The sequence below is a fragment of the Protobothrops mucrosquamatus genome, unplaced genomic scaffold (assembly GCF_001527695.2).
Source record: "Protobothrops mucrosquamatus isolate PMUCROS unplaced genomic scaffold, P.Mucros_1.0 scaffold124, whole genome shotgun sequence".
In the NCBI taxonomy this organism is placed as follows: domain Eukaryota; kingdom Metazoa; phylum Chordata; class Lepidosauria; order Squamata; family Viperidae; genus Protobothrops; species Protobothrops mucrosquamatus.
Genome location: NW_015386491.1, coordinates 877,528 through 899,181, shown reverse-complemented (window position 1 = coordinate 899,181; position 21,654 = coordinate 877,528). Strand labels below are relative to the sequence as shown.

At 41.6% G+C, this 21,654-nt stretch overlaps 1 protein-coding gene across 1 annotated transcript in view; it reads left to right on the top strand.

The window, feature by feature from the left end:
* The window catches only part of ERBB3 (erb-b2 receptor tyrosine kinase 3), a 49,297-nt gene extending 29,215 nt beyond the window's left edge, over positions 1-20,082 (top strand). Inside the window, exons 16-27 of the mRNA XM_015812974.1 lie at positions 2,017-2,158; positions 3,356-3,475; positions 4,639-4,737; positions 6,448-6,633; positions 7,827-7,982; positions 8,598-8,673; positions 11,252-11,398; positions 12,162-12,259; positions 13,092-13,241; positions 14,627-14,698; positions 15,559-15,826; positions 16,911-20,082. Of these exons, the coding sequence (XP_015668460.1) occupies positions 2,017-2,158; positions 3,356-3,475; positions 4,639-4,737; positions 6,448-6,633; positions 7,827-7,982; positions 8,598-8,673; positions 11,252-11,398; positions 12,162-12,259; positions 13,092-13,241; positions 14,627-14,698; positions 15,559-15,826; positions 16,911-17,452 (2,056 nt within the window). The 3' untranslated portion in view covers positions 17,453-20,082. The remainder of the gene's footprint in view (positions 1-2,016; positions 2,159-3,355; positions 3,476-4,638; positions 4,738-6,447; positions 6,634-7,826; positions 7,983-8,597; positions 8,674-11,251; positions 11,399-12,161; positions 12,260-13,091; positions 13,242-14,626; positions 14,699-15,558; positions 15,827-16,910) is intronic.
* The last annotated feature ends 1,572 nt before the right edge of the window (positions 20,083-21,654 follow it).

The following is a 21,654-nucleotide window of genomic DNA, read 5'->3' as shown; positions in this document are numbered from 1 at the left end:
TACTACATCTTCTGCCCCAAAGCATACTGTGTGAACAGCTGGTTGAAGATAACAGATTACATTTTCTTTTGAAGAGTTAAGCCCTCTTTCCATTAAAACCTGGTTAAAATAAATGCTTTTGCTTCCTTATTTTTACAATTTTTTTTTAGCCAAAGGGTTCCTCTTTCAAGTTCCTTTTCCAAATTAAACTGTAATTGTGGCATGGATTCTCTCCAAGATTAACCCCTTTCCAATTGGGGCTGGAAGGAGCACTTTGGCACATCTGTAGAGGCTTCCACGGGCCAAGACAGAAAAACTGGCCAGGATCACAGCCTTTCTTTTCTCTGTTGGCTCCTCCTCCCCAACGTTGTTGTTTTTATTGTCCTTCCATCTAAGGCAGGCACTCCTGTAAAAAAATAGTTTCACAATCTGAGCTCTCAGCTCCCTCATTCAGAAAGAACGAGAGACTTCAAAAAGCTGGTGGGAGGGGAGGATTAAGAAGAAATTCAAAAAGATAGATTTGGATCTCACACATCCACCCTGGTGCAAGATCTCTACCTCTCCCAGTGTTGACTTAAAAGGGTCCTTCTCATCACATTCCCACTTTTTCCTGCTCTGTTTGCAACCTTCTGCCTTTTTCCCACCAGTGCCCGTGGTTTTGCCCGGAGGCCTTCATGGGTGGCATGGGCTGGCTACTGCAGGTTCTGGCCTGTTGCCGGAGGGCGAGGATCATCCCGTTTTGATCTCCTTCCCACCCACCTGTTTTCTCCCGTAACTAGAAGGGAAAGGAAGTTCTCACCTTTTTTTGTGGAAGCTCATTTCCTTTCTCTTTCTTTCTCGTGCTCTTGAAACAGAGCCAAGAATGCAGGGGAGAAAGTCATTAGGCCAATTGTGAAGAGGATTGCTGGAATTTGGGCTCCCTGTTGGCTTGGAGCCCAGTTAGGTAGCAGCACCTTGTCATGTCTTGAAAAGTTAAGCAGGGTCAAACCGGGTTAATGCTTCGATGAAGGAACATCGGGAAATTAGGCTAGCCTGGGAAGTCAGAAAAGCATTAAAAAAAAAAGGGAATCCCATTGTTTATTTATTAAATTTATATGCCACCCACTTCATCATCAAGCGAATATTATGTGCTTATACCCATAAACTCACCCTTTAAGAGTTGAGTTTCATTCAAAAGAGCTGTTGTTGTACTTGCTTGGAAAGTAAACTTCTAGAATTAGGCTCACTTGGCAAAACACAAAACAAGTAGCCAATCCCCACCAAACCCCCCTTGTTACGGGTGAGATGCAGCTTCCGTGATGAAAGGAGAGAATCCGAAGAGATTATAAAACAATTTGGCTCAGAGCCTCGAGGAACAACAGGCAAGTAAAAGGGGGTGCAGAAGATGCTCTGCTCTCCAAGAGAGGCGCATGATGGAAGCGTTTAGGAGGAATTACTCACAAACTTTTGCTGCTCCATCTCTGGCTCTCAATGGACTGTAGAACTATGGCAAGCTCTTTGATGCTGGGCAGCACTGCTGATAGTCACCTTTCTTGATTGTCCACCCGCCAGATGCATCGCTCCTTGGCTAAAGCATCTCCAGCATTAGGCACTGATGGTACTGAAAATGATTTATGAGCAACCTTCTCAAAGAACAATAAATATGCTTACTGGGGGATTTATTTATGCGAGCATCCTATTTTAGAATGTTCGTCATGTTCCACTTTCATTTTCTGTGGTAATTCTTAAAAAAGGTCTGAGAGGCTGAGGTTTTTTTCCTTAATCCGATTCGGATTAAGCCCATTATATTTACCCATTTATTCAGCCTCTATCCCTCCCTCAAGAAACATCTTACATGTCTGCCATCCCACGACCGAGGTTTAACTTGTACGGCCTTCTCATTTCACTAATTGCAGCTTGAAGGCCAGAAATATGTTTCCAGATGAAAGCTAGGATGTTCAGGTTGCTGAAATCTTTCTTCCCCACCCCCTTTTCTCCTTTACTGTTTTTAATGTGCCATGAATGCATGCGCAGTCCTAACCTACAGTTTTCTCTTAGGAAAGCTCCAACAATGATTGCTATGGTGGTTGTGGGCTGCCTCTCCGCCTTCTGTTTATTTGTTTTGCTCACCTTCGTATGCTGCCGTAACAAGAAGATTCAGAAGAAGAGAGCCATGCGCAGATACTTAGAGAGAGGGGAGGTAAGAGGATATAGTCTAGGCCACTCTGAGGATCGCAAGTAACCAGTCAAATTTGACCATATGGAAGGAAGGGGGAGGTTTTCATTTATTATCCAAAACTGGATCCGGATCTCTTTATGTTGTGGGGGGAACAGTCTATTAAAGCTGCACTTTTGCTTGCAAATAAGTCCAAATTAAACCCAAACAGGTTGCCTTCAGAGTATAGAACTGAACTTTGCCTGAAGTACAGCCAAATACCCTGAAATGGAAAATATCACCCTAGAAAAAAAAGGAAAAATCCATTTAGGACTGTCCTAATATGCACTGATCGTTATAAAATACATTTCTAAAAGGTGGACTTCAGTTGCCCAATTGGTCCTGTCATTTGACACTGTTAATACCCCCTTTCTCCCCACCCTTCAGACACCCCTGAGTCCTCCATTGCTTGATGGAGGTGGGATGATGGGAGATATTGTGTCTGTTCTTCAGGACTATGAGAAATGTCTGATCCTAAAAAAAATACTATTACTCATTAGAAATTCCACTGAAAAATGCTGGTATGATGGGGAAGAATTTTATTTTGTATCATCTTGGTTTCTAGAAGCTGCGTTAGAGATAATAGCAGACGAATCCATAAAATGGATGCAATAATGAAACAACCATTTGTGAGAAGAGAAGAAAAGATTAGCCTTCTCAAGTTGCCTGATGCCATCCTAGTACAATTTCTGTAGGTTGAAGTGAAGCTTATTTTAAAAATCTTAAATGTTTTTGGTATGTTTGAGAATTATGATGCTACTATCACTAGGAATAAGCAGCATTGTGCCCATGGGTACAAAGGTGCCTTAGGTTCCTTGCTCTCCTGATTCTAGATGTTTGTTTTCACAAAAAATAAATGATTAGAAAAGTTGCTGGTTGCGAAGCAAAGAACTGGCTCTCAACATAATATTTATAACTCTGCATCATATTTATACCTAGCAAAGCTTTCAAACACCTACAAAAATCCCACTAGGATGGCAGCAGTCAACTTGAGAAGGCTAGTCTTTTCTTCTCACAAATGTCTGTTTTGTTATTGCATCCATTTTATAACTAGGCAAGTTTCTAGGGGTAATCCTTTTGTGCTCTTAGCCCCCAAAGTGGCCCACCCCTGCCTTTTCCAAGAGGAATACTGAGAAAACAAGTAGCACCTGACCTAGCTTTTGGTTTTTTTTTCCTCTTAAGAGTTTGGAACCTCTGGATCCCAGCGAGAAAGCCAATAAGGTCCTGGCTCGAATCTTCAAGGAGACGGAATTAAAGAAGCTGAAAGTTCTAGGATCAGGCGTGTTCGGAACAGTGCATAGAGTAAGTTGGAAACCTGGAAGGAAGAGCTTCTGTTTCTGTGTGGTTAAACATGCTCCAGGCTGCTTTAAAGTAGCAATGTAGCAAGGAGCAGAGACTATTGCTCTGCCTGCGAAGAAGAAATGGCAGCTAGACCAGGGGTCCCCAACCCCCGGTCTGTGGACCGGCACCGGACCACGGTATGCCAGCAGCTGGGCCGCACAAACAAGCAAAGCCCCATCCGCGGGATGCAGGCAGCACACAAAACCACCCCAGTGCTCTTGTACATGAACTCTTTCTAGATCAGTGTTTCTCAACCTTGACAATTTTAAGGCATGTGGACTTCAACTCCCAGAATTCCACAGCCACCAATGCTGGCTGTGGAATTCTGGGAGTTGAAGTCCACATGCCTTAAAATTGTCAAGGTTGAGAAACACTGTTCTAGATAATCAAAGGGGAAAATGATGTCATAGTTCTCAACCATTTTTTAAAGGCTAAGCATACCAAGCATCTTCCGTATTTCTTCATAGAACTTAGTTCTTAGTCCCTGATCATCTCCACTGCTCTTTTCTGAACCTTTTCCAATTTCTCTGCCATCTTCTGAAAGTGCAGTGCCCAGTACTAAACCAGTACTTGAGTTGTGGTTGGATCAAAGCAGAATAAAAAGGAATTATTGGGTTCCATGATTTAATTGAAATGTTTTTGTCGATGCAGCCTAAAACTGCAGTTGCCTTGTTTAGCAGCTAAATCTCACTATTGTCCTACATTCAGTTTATGATCAGCTACAGTTCACAAATACTTTATCAAATCAAGCATCCTTCATTCTCTTACATTTGCTTTCTGTTTCCGAATAACATTGCATTTGTCTCTCTTAAACAGAGAAGTGACTCAGCTCAATGTGACTTTCTACTTTGGCTGAGATGGAGCTATTAAAAATTCTGATGGTGGGCAAATATGATCTTTAATTAGAGCCACCACTGCTCCAGTTTAGACTAATGGGATCCTCTGCTTCTTGTTTTGTCGGAAAAGAGCAGCAAATAGGAAAAATTCCACCTGGAGTTTAGCTGAATGACAAACAGGATAAGATAGAAAAGAACGTTAGATGATCATGATTCCCAGTGATTCCTCAACATTTATTGTTTTATGCATGATTTCTCATTTTAAACAATTGGTTATTCCCATTTTAGGGTGTCTGGATTCCAGAAGGAGACTCTATTAAGATCCCTGTAAGCATCAAAGTTATCCAGGATCCGAGCGGTCGACAGTCCTTCCATGCTGTAACTGATGTAAGTGCTACATAGTTCACAGGCAGAAAAGGTGTGATTGGCCTCCACAAATTCCTTCTCATGCACAGGCAGACAGACAAGAAACTAATAGATCATTATCTATTGATAAATTTCTGGGTAAAGTGCAGTAAATCCCAAAAGGCATCGGATTTCCTATTTTTCAACTGCAAGGAAATCATCTTCAGTGCAGTTGATCTGGATATGAATTGGTTGCTTTTGATTGAATATTTATTCAACTTTGCTGGTCACTTTTAATTGTGTTGGATTGCTAATAACTGATAACTCAGAAGTACGTTTGAATGTATGGTGAACTTCATCCCTGAGCTGCTGGTTTTTTATGGCTACACCTCAGTATTTCTATGTAGGAGTGAAGACTTTGCATCTGTGATTACTGATTATGGTCCTCATAATCTTTCACTTTGTAGTCCCAATCAGAAACATTTAACGTGGAAGATGGGGGTGGTGGTCAAACATAAGTTATTATTTAATCCCACATTTTTAGTATATAACTCGGTGAACTTATCTAAAAGTGTGACTGGCCCAAATTCACCCAGCCAGCTTTCATGCCTATGGTGGGACTAGAACTGCCAGTCACCACTTTAGCCAGTCTACCAACATCTGACTCTCAACATCCCACCTTCTTTGCATATCAGTCTTTTGGGAATAGGACCGTGATATTGTGTGTGTGAGCATGCATCTGTGCGTAAAAACAAGGGGGTGTTTAGGGCTTTTCTATATAGCCATTGGTTTCACTTCCCCAAACATTATTGTTCCTCTGATTTTAGGTACTACAGACTTTAAATAAGGAACCTGTAGTTTATCTTGAGGATGTCTGTCCACACTGATATTGTAAATGCAAACCTCCTCTTGTAAATTTCCACTTGTACGCCACGAATAAGTCTCCTTCCTCTTCCAGCTGCATCCAACTCAAGAGCTAGGAGAATTCTAATGACCCCTTGGAGCTGAAAAGCAAGTGGGGAAGAGGCCAATGCACTCTTTACCCTATAAGGCAGTGAAAGAAGTGTGCCTGACCACAAGCAGGGCACATTCTGTAACAATCTGGATTTCTGTAACAGCGCCTTCCAGACGTGTTGGTTCTCTATGCTGATTAGAAATTGGGAACTATAATCCTGTAGGGGGTCAGACTGAAGAAACTGTAGTAAATTAAGTCATCTATGTGAAAGTCAAAACACACATCCCATTTTTTTGGAAGAGAACTGCCATAAGGGTGTACAGAGGTCCATGGTATTGGTAACAGATTGGGGCATGATGGACAGGGCAGATCTTTGGCAAATTATGCCCAAATTAACCTGTCCAGGTGCATTAAAATGACAAAGAAAGTACCTTGTAGATAATGCCAAGCATTAGCATTGCAAGAAGGATCCTTATCTGATGCTCTTTCAATAGCACCATCATTGCTGCTGATCCCCACTCTCTACCCCTGTGGAAACTAGTATTGAAAGCACAGACTGACAATCTGTTGGAAGCTTTTCTTAGCTACTGTTTGGAGGAGATGGCTAATCTGTTATATATGCATAGGCAGACTAGGGGTGAGGGGTGTGTGGATGGGTAGATAGTGAAAAGTCTGAAGCAAGCTGTGTTCAGTCAGCACTAGACTTTTTTTTCCCCATGGAGCTTTCCCTGTTCCTGCCTTCACTTTCATCTGCAATCAAAACTTTGCCCTGATGCCTTTCTTTTTCTTTTGTGTAGCACATGCTAGCTATAGGTAGCCTGGATCACGCATACATTGTCCGTCTCTTGGGCATCTGTATTGGTCCCCAGCTGCAACTTGTCACCCAGCTTCTCCCATTGGGCTCCCTGCTGGAGTATATTCGCAAAAACAGAGATGCCATTAGTCCTCAGCTGATGCTTAACTGGTGTGTCCAGATTGCCAAGGTAGGTTTTGTACAAGAACAGCTAGAATCCTTTTTCAGGTCAGTTAGGATCTCCCATTGTTTGAGGGAAAGAATGCCTTCCATTCTACTTCCAGTATATCTTAATTCAGAAACAGGAATCTTCTAGAACAGAGGTCCCCAACCTTTTGAGCACCAGGGACCAGTTCCATGGAGAGAGGTTTTTCTGCGGACCGGAGGGGGCGTGGTTTCATGTACTGCCTGCATCCCGCGGATGGGCTTTGCTTGTTTGTGCGACTAATTTCTGGCATGCCGTGGCCCAGTGCCAGTCCACAGACCGGGGGTTGGGGACCCCTGTTCTAGAATAATATGAGATATATCCCAGGGCCACCTGCAGGATAGAAGAATTGCAAAACTTTAAGGACACAGGATACTTTCTAGGAGCACAAGTACATTTTCACTGACATAAGTGGACTTGGAGAAACTTCCCTGAAATATTTTTTATGTTCTTTTAACTTACCTTGCATTATGTGTCTGTCCAAGGGTGTTCTTGGTTGTTCTTTTGACTCATACAATGCAGCCACATGCCTAAACAGATCTAATCTAATGTGAACTAAGTGTACATCCTAAAACTTGTTTCAAAAATTTCTATGATGTAATATATTTTCATAAGTTCCACAAATGTTCAACCTCCTTCAATTTTGCTCTTCCGCAAATGTTCTTGGATGACCTCCTGGATGAAAATTCTTACAGAAAGGGATCTGCAGCCCTTTCAAAACTCACAATCTCTTGAAGAGAGGGGGCATGAAATGCAATACTTGATTTATATTAGGATGAGCTGAGCTAACATGTATGGGCAGGGTTAGCATAGAATATTGTAAATCAGATGCTCAAACCACAACGAATCCAACTGTCTTGAGCTTTGGAATACGGTCATTCATACGAAGACTGATTTTATCATCCATGGTGGACTTGTGAAAAAGCAAAAAAAAAAATAATGGATAGAAATGCATAGGCGATACAAAGAATTCTAAAGTTTAATACACAGATGAAACCAGAACTGTTCTTACTGGGACTTATAGATAACCAATTAGGAAAGACTTATATATGGTAACTGCATTGAGACTACTATATGCATGAAGATGGAAAAAATAATGAAATATCCATAACGGAGGAATGTAAAGATGATGGAATTCACGGAAATGGCAAAATTAATACCTCCTTTTTAATATTCAGGGTATGTACTATCTGGAAGAACATCGTATGGTACACCGCAACCTGGCTGCCCGTAATGTTTTGGTTAAATCCTCTAGCCAAGTACAAGTGGCAGATTTTGGCATTGCTGATTTGCTCTACCCAGATGATAAGAAATACTTTTACAATGAAATTAAGGTTAGTGCTTGTTTCAATGAAAGATATTGGATGGATGGGTATATCTGTACGTGTATAAGAGCACTTCTGCATGAATGTTTTGTACCAGTTTAGATTCAGCTATAGATACGCCTGATTTCACAATCTGACATTGGGGAGAAAAGTTAATTACTTGTAGCTCTGCACTAGGTCATTGAAACTGGAGTAAAGCTATCTTTATATTCCAAGTGGTGATTTTTGTTGCTCCTCAAGCAGTCAAATGGGTCAGGACACCAATTGAATGGTGCTCTTCTCACACTCTTGGTTGACTGGAATGTGTCAAGGTTTTATTACCAAGGAGTTGTGAGCTACAATTTGACAAAAATAGATTTAAAGGACCACTTTATTTCAAAGGTTCCAAGGGGAAAGGAATCACATTCATAGCTGCTCAACCCACGAAGAAACTTCTACTGTGTTATGTATGTGTGCACTTTGAGAGGAAGCAACTAAATTTTCATTTTTAATGTGTGCCATTGTGCCCACAGGAAAAAAATGACAATAAAGGTTATCTATCTATCTACCGGTGTCTCCATGTATGTGTATCTACAGGTAGATCAAATTCATTCTTAGACTTTTCCTTTCTGATTTATTTTTCAGACACCAATAAAGTGGATGGCATTAGAGAGTATACACTTTGGAAAATATACACACCAAAGTGATGTGTGGAGTTATGGTATGTGTCTGATTGTTCCATCTGTTAAGAATTTGACTGTAGCTACTCAATCTTTGTTATTGTTTATACGTTTCCAGAAATGAAGACATTTTTAGGGATCCTTGGTGTTTTGATGGTGTTACCTAGTTTGGTAATGAAATGTCTGCAAGAAAACAATCAAGATCAAAGGGCACCAATGACCCTTTATTTCATCCCTGAGATACAAATATTCTACTCTATCTATAGTTGTTTTTTTTTACTTGAGCCTGCTTAGTTATAGCTAGTTTTGCTTTCTTAGTCTTTAGATTTGTCCCTAATGATAAAACCAGCATTTCAAGACAGAGAGACAGATTCAGGCTTTGAAATATTACATTTAAAGATTGAATTTAAAGATTTCAGTTGACGATCTTTACACGATGAATCTTACAATAAATGTGTTGAAGTAAATTGAAGTGAATGCTACTGAATTGACTAGCTTAATCAAATTAGCTCAATCTGATGATTGTATTTACTTATTTTCATTTATTTATTATGAAATTTATTTGCCGCCCATCTCATATCCAATGACTCTAGGGGGCTTACAACATAAAAACATTAGAAGACGTTACAGATAGTCCTTAACTTACAACCATTCGTTTAGCAACTATTCAAAGTTACCGTGGCACTGAAAATAGTAACTCATGACCACTTTTCACACTTACAACCATTGCAGCATCCCCATGGTCACCTGATCAAAATTCAGATGCTTGGGAACTGGTTCACATTTAGGATTGTTGCAGTGTCCCAGGGTCATGTGATCCCCTTCTGACAAGCAAATTCAATGGGAAAACCAGATTCGCTTAACAGTCATGTTCCTAACTTAACAACTGCAGTGATTCGCTTAACGACAGTGGCAAGAAAGGTTGTAATATGGGGCAAAATTCACTTAACAAATATTTCACTTAGCAACAGAAATTTTGGGCTCAGTTTTGGTCGTAAGTCAGGGATTACCTGTACGATCACCAATTACAAAAATAACACGGCAAATAAAACCATTAACACAAGACGGCAAAAGAGGGAGCCGGATATATGGATTAAGTTTAGTCAACCACCTCCAGTATGAAGCCATCTGGCAGAGCAACCCTTAAAGCTCTTATGAAGTCAGGAGGGTGGGAGTCAATCTCTCCTCAGGGGACAGAATGTTCCAGAGAGCAGGAGCCATGGCAGAGAAAGCTCTTCTCTTGAATCCCACTAGCCAAAATTCTTTGGCTGACATGATCTGCAATAGGCCCCCTTGGCCAGCACAGGTGGGGCGGGCCAGTCCCATCGGGGTGAGACAGTTCCTCAAGTAGCCTGGGCCCATGCCATGCAGGGCTTTAAAGGTGATTACCAACACCTTGAATCGCAACTGGAAGCAAACTGGCAACCAGTGCAGCTTGCGAAATAACACAGACCATTCTAGAGGTCCCAAGAGCCGCCCATGCCACCACAGTCTGTGCCAGCTATAGCTTCCAAATGCTCTTCAGATTTTATGGTTTGAATTGACTCGTGTTGTTGAATTATTTAAATCAGATCAAGGGTGATTCCCACAGCCCTACCGTAAAAGACCTGCCTTCATTAAGCTTTAAAATACTTTGAGATCTTTTGATGAGCAGATCCAGTTAAGAACTTAGAGATACTCTATAAAGATTTTTATCAGTAACAATCAGCATAAGAATTGTGAAGTACTTGTCCTCCTTATGCATGGAGAAAAGGGACTGTACGTTTCCTCCTTCCAGATCCAAACATGCAGTAAATGAGAAGAATGCGGGAACGATCTGCCCACTCTCTTGGCAACTATTTTGGTAGTCCTGACAACATTCCTCTTACTTTTTAGGAATCTTCGTGCTAGGTTATTAAGAGCTGCTGCTTGCCAAATTGTGGTTCTCCACTCATGGACAATACAGACTGCAAAATAGTCCTGCACTTACGACCACAATTGAGCCCAAAATTTGTATTGCTAAGTAAAAAAAAATTTGTTAAGTGAGTTTTGCCCCATTTTACGACCTTTCTTGCCACACTTGTTAAGTGGATCATTGCATTTGTTAAGTTAGTAACACGGGGATTAAGTGAATCTGGCTTCCTTATTGACTTTGCTTATCAGAAGGTCGCAAAAGCGGATCACATGACCCCGGGATACTGCAATTGTCATAAATATGAGCCAGCTGCCAAGCATCTGAATTTTGATCACATGGCCATGGGAATGCTGCAATGGTCATAAGTGTGAAAAACAGTCATAAGTCACTTTTTTCAGTGCCGTTGTAACTTTGAATTAAACAAACTATTTTAAGTCGAGGACTGCCTGTAATCATGTTTGCTTCTGAGGTTGTGGAAATCTTCTGGCTTATTCAGAGACTGTCTACAATGTTGGGGGCCAGGAGATTTTTCTCCTTTAATGTTCTAAAGTTTAAAATGGCTTTGTAAGCTAGGGCTCCCATGGATAGATTTCAGGAGAGTTGTGTAACTTGAACTGAAAAAAAATTAGAACTCTATTTTCACATATATTACAGGTATATGTAACCATGCTAATCATGCAACGTCTAGTTTGACCTGTTCTCTCACATTTTTTTCATCCTAACAGGAGTGACATTATGGGAGATGATGACTTTTGGAGGAGAACCTTATGCTGGAATCCACCTTTCAGAAGTTCCTGACCTACTGGAAAAGGGAGAACGCCTCTCACAACCCCAGATCTGCACCATTGATGTCTACATGGTGATGGTAAAATGTATGTATATTTTTTTATGCTCCTGCCTCCCTAACAGCTTCTAAAATAATGTTTTTTCATTAACTAATCCAGAAACCATAGGCTTGTGATGTTACCTTAAACCAAAGGTGGGGAACAATGACCCTTTTATTATTGTTTTTTGAATTTTTTAAATTAATTTTCTAATTTTACATTTAAATATTTGAAAAGCAACGTGACGGCTGAGTTGGTCAATAATTCAATAATATACAAATATCCTTAGTGCAGATCACAAACTATTACATTAAATAATCCCTCTCTTTTCCCCTTACTATTTACTGTCCCATATTTTGATTAATATAATTCTTATTATATCGCTTAAATAAAAATAACTTTCTTACATTTATCAATAATTTTTGTTTATATATATATATATCTTAGTTGTTTTAACATTCAATCTTTTTCGACAATCAATGTCCTGGTTAGTTTTTTCCAATTTTAGTTTCCCATTAATGTTTAATTTATTAATATTTATAAATTCCAAGTTTTAAATAACCCCAATTCCCTTTATCACATTACATCACAAGATCTAATGTTCAGGATACATGTCTTATAACAATGATCCTTTTATGACCTGTGGACTTCAACTCCCAGAATTCTTGAGCCAGCATTGCTGGCTCAGGAATTCTGGGAGTTGAATCCACAAGTCATAAAGGAGTCATAGTTCCCTATCTCTGTCCTAAACTATAGGAGATGTGGTATTTGGTGCTTATTTGAAAGATTTTCACCTTTTCTAACCTTAAAGGCTGGATGATTGATGAGAACATTCGTCCCACCTTCAAAGAGCTAGCCAATGAGTTCACACGAATGGCCCGTGACCCTCCTCGCTACCTGGTGATTAAGGTCAGTTGTTGACTCTCTTTCCAAGCTGAAGTTACAAATTAAACCAATGAGGACCTTAAAGGTGTGAAATACTCAACACTTTGGTTAAGCACGCGTTTGTTACATCCGTGAGATGTGCTCATGCTTTTTTTCTGTAATCCTATTTGGTCAGTAGTGACATCCTGCTTATTAGACAGGACCTGGTCATGTTTCACTTTTCCAAGACAGGCAAATAGAAATATACTGTGTGAGAGACATAGGCAGGAGGTGGGGGTGGCATGCCAGTACTTATAAAAAAATAAAACTTTTTCTTAATGGAAATATGTTCTTGGATAATAAAACATTTCCTATGTCACAGCTGAAGCAATTATCTTACCAGAAAGTGGCTATGCCCCATTGAACAGAGTAGTTTCATAAGTTCTCATCTCATAGCTGAGTTCTTTGGCATGGCAAGAGATGCCTTTAAGGCCCCAAGACTCACCATGGAACCTGCTGGAAACACAGGTGTGATTCCTTAGCATATTGCTTGGTATAGTAAGAGAAATAGGTCTGCCAGAGTAAGTTTGGTTGCAGTTCATGTGCAGTTTGGATCTTCTCTCTCATCATGCCTGGATGTTATAGAAACCAAGACCTGCAGGGAGTGTGGAAGGGACTCCCAGGATAACTGGAGGCCTATTCCTTCCCTTTCTTCTGTTCTACACTAGAGGCCTCTTATCCTGAGATGAAATGGTCTGCTCGCACTATATTCCTCTCAATGACGTTTAATGACAATGCTCAGCAGCTGCTGAGGCAAGGTATTAAGAGGTTGCCATTTGAAATAATGTTAAAAGGCAATGCTTGGCTTTCCCCACAGAGAGAAAGTGGGACGCTCTCTCCAGTAGAGCCGCCCTCACTCAGCGAAAAGGAGTTAGACGAGATGGAGACACTGGAGATGGAATCGGAGTTGGAGGAGGAGGAACTTCACAACCTTTTTGCCTCTCGGCAATGGGTGGACTCCACGCGGGTAAGAAGGTTCCCCCTTATCATACTCTGTGACCCTGCTCCTCACAGCTACTTGAGAACAGAATCGGAAAGTTGGGGACTGAAGCTGTAGAGTGATTTATTAGATTTACACTGACACCATCAATATATATGTACTGTTTGGGACAAGTGAGATTCCTGATGTTGGGTGATTAATTGGAGGACCACGCCAGAAGGTTCTGTTTTACTTGGGAGAACACTGGCTTTTCAGTTGCACAGAGAGAAGCAATGTTCTGCTACTCTAGCTCAGGGGCCCTCAACCCCCGGTCCATGGACTGGTACCAGGCTGCGGCATGCCAGAAATCGGGCCGCGCAAACAAGCAAAGCCCCATCCACAGGATGCAGGCAGCATGTGAAACCACGCCCCCTCCGGTGCATGGAAAAACCTCTCTCTATGGAACCATGGAACCAATCCCTGGTGCCCAAAAGGTTGAGGGCCACTGCTCTAGCTGATTGGAAGAGGCTTTGCTTTCAACTACTACCTTATTAGAGCCATGGCAGCACAGTGGTTAGAATGCAGGCTAATTCTGCCAACTGCCAGGAGTTTGATCATGACTGTCTCAAGGTTGACTCAACCTTCCATCCTTCCGAGGATGATAAAATGAGGACCCAGATTGTTGGGGGCTTCTGTAAACCGCTTAGAGAGGGCTGTAAAGCACTTTGAAGCGGTGTATAAGTCTAAGTGCTATTACTATTACCTTTATTTCTCCCACTTAGAAAACAGACGAATGTAAGATGGCCTAATATACAGCAAACTGGTCAGGAGGTAACCTAGGGATAGGCAGGAAGAGTTGTAACTGATCCTATCAGGTCTTAAATGGGGAACTGGGGCTCTCTGGAAATTGCAAGAGAGAGAGTCAAACTGGATCCTCAACAGAGTGGAAACCGGGAGACTGGTGCAGGAGGAGCTGCCGCTAGAGTGCCTTTGCTGCTGAGGTTTGAGAGTGGGCTTCCAGTCAGTGCAACCCCAGTATCCCTCTTTCTCTGCATTCCCTACAGCAGGGGTGTCAAACTGCCGGCCCGCAGGCCGGATGCATCATCTGGAAGCCGTGCCCACCCCATTGCCGACAATGGCAAAACAGTCCCGATACATCTTACGATGTCACGTGACATCACGAGTTTGACATGTCTGCCCTACAGCCTCTGCCAACTAGAGTCTGGTAGCTGCATTTCTCAAGGGAGAACGTACAGATGTAGGATCAAGGCACATTTGTAAATGAAGGTTAACAAATGTTAATTCTTGTCTCATTATATGATAATTGAACACTTGTTGAAAGCAGAATAAAACCATTCTATGTATACATTAAGAAAAAAACCCAAATGATATCCACCACTGTTTCTTTTTTTTAAAAAAAAAATCTACTCCAGCCTCCAAATCTTCTGAACTCCTCTGCTGGATACATCCCCATGAATCAAAGCAGGCTCGGTGGAAGTCGGCAGGTACGGATTTCTTCTAAGTTTGTTTGGAGATAAAAAGCTGGAGAACAATAAGCCACCATAGGACCACCACTAGTATGATGGGAGGGAGGCAGTGAATTAGGAGGGTGTTGTTAGTGGGTGGCAGGAAAGGGAAAGCCTTAATGCTCTTCAGAAAAATTATCTTAGCTTTTCCTAATGTATCTCCAAGTGAGTCACGCTATTATTTCCAGACAGTGCAAGTATTGGGTTATGTTAATGAGGAAATATGGGAGCTCTGCTCCGAAATATCTGGACTGTGCCAGGTTGGAGAATGCTACGTTAGAAGGTCTGGTGTCTGCTATTAAAGAAGCTCAGGTAGAGACCTTCCAGATAAAGGCTATCCCCCGCTGACCATTCCTCATAATTTGTGACTTCTGAATGTCACTAGCCATGTATTTGTACATGTTAGGCCCTTGACAAACTTCCTGATTTTTAGCTTCTGAGCTTCTGATGGACTACCATTGACAACCAAAGGCCTAGGCCTGGCTCAGGAATTCTGGGAGTTGAAGTCCATGAGTCATAAAAGAGCCAAGGTTGCCTACCCCTGGCCTAGGCCCTAGGCCTTCTTGGGTGGTTCCAAATTGGGTAGGCCTACTGTGGAGCATAACTAAGTGGCTCCATATATTTAAAACTTTCGGACAGCATTATCCAGCCTAAGTATCTTCTTGGTGCATGGAATTCAACTCTCACAATTCTCCTCAGTGACAAAGCGGGCTGTAGAATTTTGGAAAGAATCATGTATAGGGTACCATTACCAGTTCTAGTAATCAGAGAAAATGGGAGCCTTCCAAGTCTCAATAAATCTTTATCGTTACCTGATTTCTGACCCCTTTTGGATCCAGGGTACAGGAGTGGGCTCCCGGCTTACTTTGCGCATAAGGCAGGAGTCGATGGGCCGTACTATATCGGAGTCCTCTGAAGGACGAGGCACAACCTCAGATTATGACCTCACGGAGGATCTGTCACTGTCTGGAAGCTTATGCCGCAGCCTGCAGTCCCGGGGAGACAGTGCTTACCTCTCTCAGCGGGAGAGTCTCATGCTGCCCATTGGCAATGCTGACGGAGAGGAGGATGCCAATGGCTATGTTATGCCAGATCGAAATGGCAGAGGTAAGAGCAGCACAGAAATGGCTCTGCAGAGAAATGAGATTCAATCCATGTTCTCATCTACAAAGAACACTTAATGTACCCATACCGTGATGGGGAAACCAGGGTTATTATCAGATCTGCCCTGTAGGGATAATCTTGGCTCTCTTTTCACCATGATTTGCTCTGGTTGGCCATAGCTAATAACTTTGACTTACTTACTCTGAAGTTTAGTTTTTTAGTTTTAGTTTTATTAAATTTATACCCCGCCCTTCTCCCGGAGGACTCAGGGCGGCTTACAGCCAACTTAAAAACAATAATACAATATAATACAAAATTTAAAAGTAATTAAAAATAGATATTCAATAGGCCGCTTATACTAAAAAAAATTTAAAAGCCAATTTAAAATACCCCTAGGCCAGTCCTGCCTGCTGAAATAACCAAGTCTTAAGGGCGCGGCGAAAGGAGGGGAGATCCGGAATCACCCGGATCTCTGGGGGCAGCTCGTTCCAGAGGGTGGGTGCTCCCACAGAGAAGGCTCTCCCCCTGGGGGTCGCCAGCCGACACTGTCTGGTTGANGCTTCAGTGTGAAGCAGTCACACTGAAATAGAATAAACAAAAGCTATGATTTAGGGGAATTGCTGCTACGTCTTTCCTCCTCCTCCTCCTCCTCCTCCTCCTCCTCCTCCTCCTCCTCGTAGGAATGAAATTATTGCAGATCTTGAAACTGGTATGGCCCTATAATGGAGTTGCAGGTATAGCTTCCATGATCTCATTCTCTGCTTTCAACTCAGTTTTGCAATGTTATGTGGTTGCACCTGAGGTTGTTTTTTTTGTTATTTCTTACCTTATTCCTTAGAATAGGGATGAGTCAATATAAGTGTAACCCTACCTGCTTTCACACAAGGCAACACTAGACAGTCTGCTTATATTTTTTTTTCTTCCATTGTTCCTAGAAGCAGACCCCATATCCTTCAATGCTGAATTCACTTACTGCACAGATGTATACTAATTTCAGGGGGATTCTTGTCTCAATCTTAGCAATGGCTGTTTCTTATCCTAGGTGACCACAGAACAACAACACCTTTGTCCTTTTTGTTTTGTACAGAGCGTGCTGCTGGTCTTACTGCTTCCCTGATGCGTGGCTCCGTCCCGGTACATGAAGTGGAGGAAGAGTATGAGTACATGAACCGCCGCACTCCACAGTCCTCACAACCCCGGCCAGCCTCTTTGGAGGAGCTTGGCTATGAGTATATGGATCTTGGCTCAGAGCTGAGTGCCTCTTTGGGCAGTGTGCCAAGCTCCCAATTGACTACACCTTGCAGGGAGGATGAAGACGAGGAAGAGGACTACGAGTATATGAACAAACAGCCCAAACTTAGCAAGTCTCTGAGTAGCATCCTCAGTTCCCAGGGAGACTATACCGATATGGATTCCGGCATCACCCAGAGCTCCCCAGATGAGCAGGGATACGAGGAAATGGGTACTGTGTTGCCCACAGTCCAGTGTCAAGGCTGCCAGAGTCCACCCTGTCCCAAGAATATTTTCATGAAACCCTTGCGCACACTGGACTCCTCAGATTGTGCCTTCGATAATCCAGATTACTGGCACAGCCGGATGTTCAGCAAAGTTGATGCTCAGAGGACATAGCTGGGGGCTGGAATCTTTTTCTGACTTTTCACGGGTAGCTGAAAAACCCTTAATGCAATCACACTTTATGGTGATTGCGAACTGCAAAGGCAGACTTCTATTCGTCTCCAAAGCCTCTGTGATGTTGACCTTAGTAAGCAACATATCTAGACCAATGATGGGCTTCTGAAGAACAACTGCATTGCAGTTTTCCCGTCTTGCACTGTGGATCAACAGCTGTCTTCGGTTGGGTCTCTTCGGTTCAAAGGCATTGGACCTGCAAGGCAAATAGGACCAGTTGAGGAAACAGAGTCCAAACTGGAATCCATTCCTGTTCGCAAACAAAGTAATGCCTACTTTTGCAGTGTAGGGTTTTGAAAGAGACTTGGTAACAGCTGCTCCAAACCAAAGTGCTCTGCCCACAGATGGACAACACTGGAAGCAGCTCTGATACAGCCAGCCTTCTGTGCTGTCTAGGGAAGTGTTGTGCTCTGCGACAACCCTCTGTCCGTTACAAGCAGAGGGGCTTTAATTGTGAACGAAGCATGTGCTGAGCCTTACAGTTGGCCATAAGGCTGAAGGGACAAACTTCTTGAGAAAAAGGATGCTGATACTTGTAATATATTCCTCTAGTAATATGTGTAACAGTAGAGGAAATGATTAATCCTCAGGGTGGATATGAAGGATAATGGTACTTTTTCTGAGAACTTGTGACAAGCAACCTCAACGAAGAAGCCAATGTGCCCATGGATGAGCTATGAGATGACTTAGGTTTTGCTCCTACCTCTCAATAAGACATTTGGCACTCTTGGTTCTGACTATGTTGTGATATTTCTGTTTTGCTGTTAGGAATCTCCATATCGGAGTGAGAAGGGTCTGAACATGCAGGAGGCCAATTTCCACTATGGGCATTTACAGTAGATATTCACGATTACAAGCAACTTTTTCTCAACTGTGGAAGATCCAGCAAATAATCTCCAAATAACCTCAAAACCACAAGCAATAGGGAGAGAGTGCCAACTGTTATAAGGAAGGGGGTGGGGCAGAAATTTTTCAATGGTCCTATGCAGAAGATGCCAGAGCCAGAGTCTTTTTTTTTTTAAAAAAAAAAGCAATAAGCTTTATATTTCCTCCTTTGCTAGAATGGAATATGGAGTTGTTTGTCAGATTAAGGACCAAGAAAAGAGACCAGCAGCAACTTAATCTTTGCTACAAAAAAATTGATAACAGGAGGGAGGTCTCCTTATTCCTGAAGTAACTACTGTACTTTTGTTTGAAAGGGCATAAAGGCACACTGAATTTTATGGCATTATTATGATTCTTTTGAGTCAAGCTCATTTATACAAGAGCATGACTTGGGAACAATCCCCCCCCTTTTTCTCACCATCTCTCCTCCCTACCCTGAGGGCTTATTACAGAATACACAACCTCGACATAACCCAGGTGTTTCAGATTCCACCAAATAAATAGGCATTCAGAAAAAGCAGAAATCCATCTCAATTTGTGAGAGACCAGGCTGTGATTTGCTCTTTTCGATGGCTTCTCCACAATTTTGAGCAGCATGTTCCTCTCTTCTGTAACTGGTCACTGTTGTGGCCAAGTGTAGAATTTACCATGCAGCACTGTTATGGTCAGAACAATTATCCAGGTTGTTTTAAGAGCCCATCCTGCTGGTCCCTGGGTATTCCTTTGAATTGCCAATGTTTGACTAAAATGTCAGTTTATATTTCAGAAAACCTATATATATGTGCATGCAATCAATCTGCTTTGATGGTTGCCAGCCGAGCTATTTTTTCCCCTCTAAATCACATTGAGTAAACAAAATAAAAATAAAAATAAGAGTGTGATATAAAAGGAAATTCAATTCTTTGCCCATGAGAGCCAAGTACAACCATGATGATGTATTTTCAGGTGTGCATTCTTGAATTGATTGTTGAACTCAATTGGATTTAAACTGACCTTGAGTTTCAAGGGATTCTGAAGGAATCTGGCCATTAGTGATATTTTGCTACTGCTGCTTTTGAGAAACACAAAATGCTGATTGAACAAATCTGTCCTGTTCCTGCCCAGGTCAGAATTCCTTAAGGTATAGTCATACCTGAAGGGCTATAAACCGCCTAATTCATCTACTGGTAGCTCCTACCAGTTAGAAGTGCTAGAGAGCCACACAAGAAGAAAAGGATGCTATGGACGCTAGTAGGCTGCCCTCTAGTGAGTAAACTACATAAAATATCTTGCTTTGTGATTGGACCGAGATAGAAATTCATTGAAACAAAATCTTTGAGGAAATGGGAAGTATAAATGTGTTCTCCTTGTTCTTTACACAAACATAGCTTTTCCCATTCCTTCTGCCCTCCATAGTAGAACATATCTGGGCAGGGCTTTTTTTGTCATAGAACGCCCAGAACGGAGTTCCGGCACCTTTTTTGGATGGAACCTTGTAGGGTAGACAAGGTGGGTTGTATGACATGTGTGAGTTCCAGCACCTTTTTTTCCCCCAAAAAAAGCACTGTATCTGGGTAAAAACCAATATTTTAAATTGATTAAATTGTGCATGTCATCAACATTCATAACATAATGGAGTAAGTACTTCTGAGTAAAGAAACATAGATTTGCTATATTCTAAAATCAAAATCCACCAGAGCTGTGTGTAATTGCAAAAAAAAAAAAAAAAACTTGCCTTGATTTTTGAGTCAGGAAGTTTCTTCCAGCTCTTTTTCCAAAGCTACTTTTTATTCTTCCAGAAGATCACATACCTCTAGACCAGGATGCTCATTACAAATATTTTAAAATTTTCATTAGACAAATTAATCCACCTTCCTTCAAGAAAAAAATTCAAATGCAGTGAATTTTGAAGGAAAAATTCCCATATAGCAAAAATGAAATTAGAAAAGCAATTTTAACAAGTTCTGATTTTGGACTATTTGGGCCTGGATATCTGCAAGTGTAAAGAAGCAATAGTTGACACTGCTTTGATGCTCATTTTGTGATAGCATTTATGCAAAGAGTGCATAAAATACTCCAGATAAATTGAGGCATATTCTGGTAGACATAGGTGTGTTAAAATTTAGCATAATTCCATTTTTTCCCCTAGAGTTTTCCCACAAGTGCAAAGCCTGCTTTTTCAGACCAACTGGTTGTTGATCCATTGGTTGTGACGGGAACTGAGCTGTTATCCCCATACCCAAGGTTTTGGGCTGACAGAGTGTGATTGGCCCAAAGTCACCCAGCCAGCTTTCATGCCTGAGACGGGACCACGGTAGAACCCAGTTTCCTGGTTTTTAGCCTGATGCCTCAACCACTAGACCAGGGGTAGGCAACCTCGGCTCTTTTATGACTCATAGACTTCAACTCCCAGAATTCCATGAGTCATAGAGCCGAGGTTGCCTACCCCTGCACTAGACTAAAGTGACTCTGTGTATTAGATAAATGGATACATTACTGTTTGAATTTGCAAACTGTCTCCAAAGGCTGCAATCCAATTTTGGTTGTTCCAGAATATCCCTGGCAAAAAAACCCAAATTGTTTGGTGTGCACTATTTGTACTTACCAATAGAGATCATTATGAAGAAACATTAGCTAAAGCTTTCATAGCATAAAGATAAATAGTGGCTAGGGCAGGGGTGTCAAACTTGAAATGTCACATAACGTGTCACGACGTATCATGACTTTTTTGCCATTGCCGGCAATGGAGTGGGCACAGTTTTGCTATGATGCATCCGGCCCGCAGGCTGGCAGTTTGACACCCCTGGGCTAGGGTCAGTGCTATTCTATGCTTTGTTTAACAACCCCTGATTGACTAGGTTCACTCATATTAACCCCAAATTAGGCAAATAATATAATACAGCATGAAGGATGATCCCAATTACTATCACCATCACATTGCTACAGATCAAATTCTTAATAGAATGAAGAGCTATGTAGGCCATTTTTAAATCTAGCAAATCTATGAGAGATTTACCCTTGAGAATTTATTTTATACATATTGGGGGTGAGAGGAAAAAAAAACCGTCCCCAATTGTTACTTCTCCCTTCACTTACAGCATTTACTAGGAATTAATCACATTTACTGAAATGCTGTATTTTGTGCAACCCTACAGCCGTCGTTTTGGCACTTTTATTTGGTTTTAATGGTTTTATTTGTAGGAAAGAAATTTGAGCCACCCTCAATTTAAGGAGAAAGGAAAGTGATAAACTAGAGTTAAAATAAAGGGATCTGTGTT